This window comes from Mercurialis annua, linkage group LG7 (genome assembly GCF_937616625.2).
Source record: "Mercurialis annua linkage group LG7, ddMerAnnu1.2, whole genome shotgun sequence".
Classification (NCBI taxonomy): domain Eukaryota; kingdom Viridiplantae; phylum Streptophyta; class Magnoliopsida; order Malpighiales; family Euphorbiaceae; genus Mercurialis; species Mercurialis annua.
The window spans coordinates 18,203,352-18,209,197 of NC_065576.1; the positions used below are offsets into that span (position 1 = coordinate 18,203,352).

Consider the following 5,846-nt stretch of genomic DNA (forward strand, 5'->3'; position numbering starts at 1 on the left):
CGAATTTATTTTTCAGCAATTAATTAAACTTATATAATGTTGTGATAATTAAATATTGTGTCAAATATTTTTGTCACTATAGCAATTAATTGTGTTTGTTGTGACAATGGGTTTTGACAAAAACTGTTTTGTCACTGTATATTAAAAATACAGTTATTATGATAAAATAAATTTTATCATAATATGTAAAAATATTGTGAATAATTTTATTTTTCAGCAATTAAGCGAAATTAAATGATATTGTGATTAATAAATGTTTTGTCACCATGGAATTGAAAAAAAAAATATGATAACAGGTTTAAATGGGTTATGAAATTATATTTTATTTTGATAAAAAAAGGTATATGACAATTAAGATTCAAATATCCAAATTAGGTTAATCGAAGCACTCTTCATTAGGGAAAAACTTTTTTTGCTGAATATTGACACCACACTACCGCATCAATTCCATACGTTTGTACGCTTCTCACGCCGCCGCACTTTCATTGATTTGTGTTTGTTGATGCTTATTTGTCCAGGTATTTTTTAACTTATGAAAAGAGACTAAATTGATTAATGTAGGATGAATTTCACATTCAAATTGCTTATTTGTTCAATTGATAATTTAATTTTTTAACTGATTCGTACAAACTCGAGGTCGGGCTTAAAACTCGACGACTTATCACCTATTCTCGAGTTTATTAGCTCAGTAAAATCAAGAACTCGAGGTTTTGCTTCCATTTCGTCGAGTATTAAGACTTACATCAAGTTTGTGCTTTGACAGAGATAAAAAAGTCGAGTTAAGGATGTAACTCGTCGAATATTAAGCATGACATCGAGTTTAACATTGCAAACGACGTATAAACTCGAGTTAAGTTTAAAAATTCGTCGACTATATAGGCTGACCTCGAGTATGTTTTAACAGTAACACTAACCAAATGTTAGCCTTGTTTTAGAACTGCAGGTAGTTCAGGGAAAGAAATTGGATATATTTTTAAAATAGCTAACGGTATCTGATTTGTAATGGGTAAGTTTTAATTATATTTTCAATTGATAGATTTGTACCAAATATTGATGTTGCCTAATATATTATTTTGGTATGAAAGGGACGCCATCAGACAAAAGTTGGATGACGTCGTACCGATTTAGTTCATGTTATATTCAAGGGGTCAAAAATTTTCTGAATGTTGCAAAAGACTTTACTGATTCAAATGGCAGAGTTCGATGTCCATGCAAGAACTGCATCAATATTTATTTGAAGCCATTGCAAGAAGTAAAAATGGATCTATATCAATATGGAATTAGTGAAAACTACACAAACTGGGTGCACCATGGTGAGACTTCTCAACCTCGTGATAGTTTAGATGGCTCTATTAATTCGGACAATGAATTGGAGGATAGTGGAAATGATGTTTCAGAAATGTTAGATGATATGTGTAATGCAACTTTTATGGACACCGACATGGAAGACAGACTTCCCAATCAAGATAATAACATGCTAGAAGGAGAAGTAGCAAAATTTGCTAAATTGTGGAATGATTCTCATTGTGAACTATATCCTGGAAGTCAAAAATATTCAAAGCTCTCTTTTCTTCTTAAGATGATTAATATCAAAGCACTCACAAATTCTAGTAATAAGTCATTTTTTTCGAATTTGGAGTTGTTCAAGGATGCACTCCCGAGAGGAGAAACCCTTCCAAGCTCAAGTTATGAGGTTAAAAAATTGATGCGTGATTTAGGACTCGGTTACGTAACTATTGATGCTTGTGTAAATGATTGTGTGCTATTTTGGAAGGAAAATGAAAATGTTGACACGTGTCCAACTTGTAAGGCCCCTAGATGGAAATTAGGTTTCGGAAAACGCAAGAAGGTTGCTCAAAAAATTCTTAGACACTTCCCTTTAGTACCTAGACTTCAGAGGTTATTTATGTCTAAAGATATTGGTGAAAATATGAGGTGGCATAAGGAGAAACGTGTAGATGATGATACGATTAGACATCCAGCTGATGCTACGGAATGGAAAGATTTTGACCAGAAATATGCTTGGTTTGGCAAAGATGCTCGTAACGTGCGACTTGGGCTTGCTAGTGATGGATTTAACCCTTTTGGAAATATGAGCACGAGTTATAGCATGTGGCCGGTGATTGTGACGCCATATAACTTACCACCATGGAAATGCATGAAGGAGAATTTTTTGATGTTATCTTTGCTTATTCCTGGTAAGGAATCTCCCGGAAATAATATCGATGTATATTTAAGGCCATTAATTGATGAGTTAAAAGAGTTATGGGAGACCGGTGTGACAACATATGATGCATATAGCGGTAAGAATTTTCAATTACATGCTGCATTATTATGGACAATAAATGACTTTCCAGCATATGGAATGTTATCTGGATGGAGCACAAAAGGAAAATTGGCATGTCCTGTGTGTAATAAGTGGACGTGTTCGCTAACATTAAAAAATGGAGTGAAGCAATGTTACATGGGTCATCGGAGATATTTACATGCCCAACATTCTTGGAGAAAAAGCAGAAAATTTAATGGCAAACCAGAGCACGGGTCAAAGCCTGAAGAGTTGTCAGGAGATGAAGTTCTAAGGCAATTAGATTTGCTTCCAAAAAGCCTTGTTTTTGGGAAGACACCTAACCAAAAAAAGCGTGCACGTGGTCCTGAAGAGCTCAATTGGACAAAGAGAAGTATATTCTTTGAATTGCCTTACTGGAAAACATTAAAATTACGTCATAATTTAGATGTAATGCATATTGAGAAGAATATATGTGAAAATATATTGGGTACGTTGATGAATATTGATGGAAAATCTAAGGATAACATTAAGGCTCGAATGGATTTAGAAGCAATGGGTATAAGAAAAGAGTTACATTTACAGCAAAAGGGAAATAAATTTTTTATGCCACTTGCTTGTTATACATTACCGAAGCCTGAAAGGAGAAAGTTTTGCGAATGGTTGCAGTCAATCCGGTTGCCAGACGGATATGCTTCCAATCTTTCTCGATGTGTAAGTGTTCAGGACTGCAAAGTTATGGGGATGAAAAGCCATGATTATCATATATTCTTGCAACGGTTACTTCCAGCATCAATTTGTGGGTCTTTGCGTAGTGAGGTTTACACTGCATTATCAGAGTTGAGCTCTTTCTTTAAGGAGCTTTGTTCGAAGACTTTAAAAAGATCTACAGTTAAAAAGTTGTAGAGCGATATCATTTTGATAATATGTAAACTTGAGATGATATATCCTCCATCTTTTTTCGTGGTAATGATGCATTTGGCAATTCATCTGCCACGTGAAGTAGAATTAGGAGGCCCTGTTCACTATAGGTGGATGTACTTTATTGAGAGGTTAGTTGATAAGGAAATTTTATTTTTAGTTTTCTTGCTGCAGTTTTAACTAATTTTTATATATCTATATGGTTTATTCACATTTACAACAAATTTGTTGTGCAGGTTCTTACGTACTTTGAAAAATTATGTACGTAACTTAGCTCGACCGGAGGGTTCAATTGCTGAAGCGTATATCACTAAAGAATGTTTGAACTTTTGTTCACTGTATTTTCATGGTGTTGAGACAATATATAATCGCGTTGAGAGAAATAATTTTCCTGTGCAAATAGGAGTGGAAAATGGATTTTCCATATTTTCAAACAATGCAAGACCTTTAGGAGCTACAGAATATAAAACGTTATCCCATTGTGATTTTGAAAAATTGCAGTGGTATGTGCTTAACAATTGTGAGGATGTTGATGAATATCTTAAGTAAGTTATTTTATTTTGAAAAAACAAAGACTTTAGAGTTTCAAAATAGCTTTATTTTACACTTTTTATCTAATTTTATAAACGTTGTGCAGGATTCACATTGAGGAATTACAAAAGGAAAGTGTTATAGATGTGCAAAAAAGACACCAGGCAGGATTTGCCAGTTGGTTCAAGGAGTGTGTAAGTATGATGCTATAAAAGTACTAAATATTGAATTATGCCTCTAATTTCACCATTAAACTTATTTTTCAGGTTGGACGCTTACGTGCTACTGGTTTGGTTGCAGCAACAGATCATATATATGCGTTGGGATTAGGTCCTGATATACGAATTGCTAGGTACAGTGGGATAATTGTCAATGGAGTTAGGTTTCACACAGTTGAGCGTGATAATTTTCGTCGGACTCAAAATAATGGAGTTTCAGTTACGGGAGAGCATAAGTCGAAAGAAATCGAGTTTTATGGTGTGCTAACAGATATCATTGACCTCCAATATGTTAATGGGAATCATGTTTTCTTGTTTAAATGTGATTGGTGGGATGTTGGCGATAAAAATGGAATTAAAACAGATGGCAACTTAGTTTCTGTTAATGTGAGCCGTAAATGGTATACAGGTGATTCTTTCGTGTTGAGTTCTCAAGTACAACAGGTTTTTTATGTCAGCGATATGAAAAATGGAGGTCATTGGAAAATTGTGCAAAAATCATTTCACAGGAATATATTTGATGTGCCAGAAAAGGAAAAAGTGTGCAATGAAGATTCAATATTGAATGATGAGCCCTATCAGCAATACGAGGCAGATAATAGTCATGAAGTCGATCAAAATGGTGGTGAAAATTTGGAACTCTTGCATCCTATAGATGTATTACCGGATGAAGTTGATGTTGGTCAAATGTTTCAAGGTCAAAACTCAAACCCGATTTATTCTAGCGATGAGGAGGATGATACTACGATCAATTATGATGATACCGACACTGATGTACTAGAAGACTCAAATGACAGTGACAATGAAGACGAAGACGATGATTAGTGACTGAAATTTACCGCTTATTGAACTCTTTTTGGATTCTTGTAGCTTGTTTGAAAGTATGAATTTTACTGAGAGATGCTTTTTTATATTGCCTTGAATGTAGATTGTAGAATTTTGGTGTTTTATGGCAGTAGTTATGCAGCCCAACATGAAATTTGTGGAAAACTGGATAGCAGAAACTCGATGTGTTGATGAAAACTCGTCGAGATATTAGACACACATCGAGTTTGAACGTATGGAATTATATATGAGATATCAGCCAAACATTCAATTCATTCCTTTGGTTTAGTTTGATTTTAAGGTTTGGTGTAATACCAATTATTTTTTCTCAATTTTGTACTTCTACTATAGAACAGAACAAAAAAATAGAATTGAACTCCTGCCTTTTAATATAACTATTGACAATTCACAATTTTGCGGAAATTTGCAAAAACACTACACATATTGTAACTACCTGTTTTTACAAATACTCTAAAATAGACTTCAAATAAGAAATAAATGGACATTTATGTCCTCCAAGCAAAATAAAAGTGTGACAAAAAGGAGACTTTCTTTACAAACAAAAATCAATAACATTCTTCATCTTGAACCTCCATAAATTAGCTTCCTCTTCACTCCCTAGGCAGATGTTCTCTTGAGTTTTAGAGGACCCTCATCTTCACTAACACAAGAAGAGCTTTCCTTCCAACGAGCATACAAATATAATGACGAAGCGTAACGAGCACGGTGTTCTTTGACATCATAATCATGCCCCATAACTTTCCCATCAACAAAGAACTCAGCAGCGGAAAACATATGAACTCCACAATCACTACGAAAAGTGAGAAAAAAATAAAAAAAACATAAGAAACAAGGTTGACATTAGGTTCCTATTCTGTCACCATAACTCTTTAATATAACCCAACCAACTAAAGTTAAAAACAAATTATAGACTTACACATCATTTTGGATAGGCATGTTTTCCACAATCTCTATTCTGAACGGATCAGTTATTCTCTTTCCCTCATAAGCACCGGCAGTAGTATCGATGTCATCTCGAGAATCATAAAAATTGGTAGCTTGAAGGA

At 34.2% G+C, this 5,846-nt stretch overlaps 2 protein-coding genes across 2 annotated transcripts; both read left to right on the forward strand.

Moving 5' to 3' along the window:
- Positions 1-272: 272 nt before the first annotated feature.
- On the forward strand, positions 273-3,196 carry LOC126656940 (uncharacterized). Its single transcript, XM_056106463.1, has 2 exons — positions 273-1,006; positions 1,086-3,196. Exons 1-2 carry the CDS (start codon positions 1,003-1,005, stop codon positions 3,188-3,190), a joined length of 2,109 nt encoding a protein of 702 aa, XP_055962438.1. The 5' UTR covers positions 273-1,002; the 3' UTR covers positions 3,191-3,196.
- Positions 3,196-4,944, forward strand: LOC126656941 (uncharacterized). Its single transcript, XM_050351565.2, has 4 exons — positions 3,196-3,336; positions 3,442-3,750; positions 3,843-3,930; positions 4,003-4,944. Exons 1-4 carry the CDS (start codon positions 3,224-3,226, stop codon positions 4,777-4,779), a joined length of 1,287 nt encoding a protein of 428 aa, XP_050207522.1. The 5' UTR covers positions 3,196-3,223; the 3' UTR covers positions 4,780-4,944.
- Positions 4,945-5,846: the final 902 nt, after the last annotated feature.

What these genes read in the sequence shown, in the direction of transcription:
- LOC126656941 (XM_050351565.2), top strand. Translation starts at nt 3,224, where the DNA reads ATGATATATCCTCCATCTTTTTTCGTGGTAATGATGCATTTGGCAATT. An exon ending in GATGTTGATGAATATCTTAA is followed by an intron (nt 3,751 to 3,842) that starts GTAAGTTATTTT and finishes AACGTTGTGCAG; the next exon opens with GATTCACATTGAGGAATTAC. An exon ending in CCAGTTGGTTCAAGGAGTGT is followed by an intron (nt 3,931 to 4,002) that starts GTAAGTATGATG and finishes CTTATTTTTCAG; the next exon opens with GTTGGACGCTTACGTGCTAC.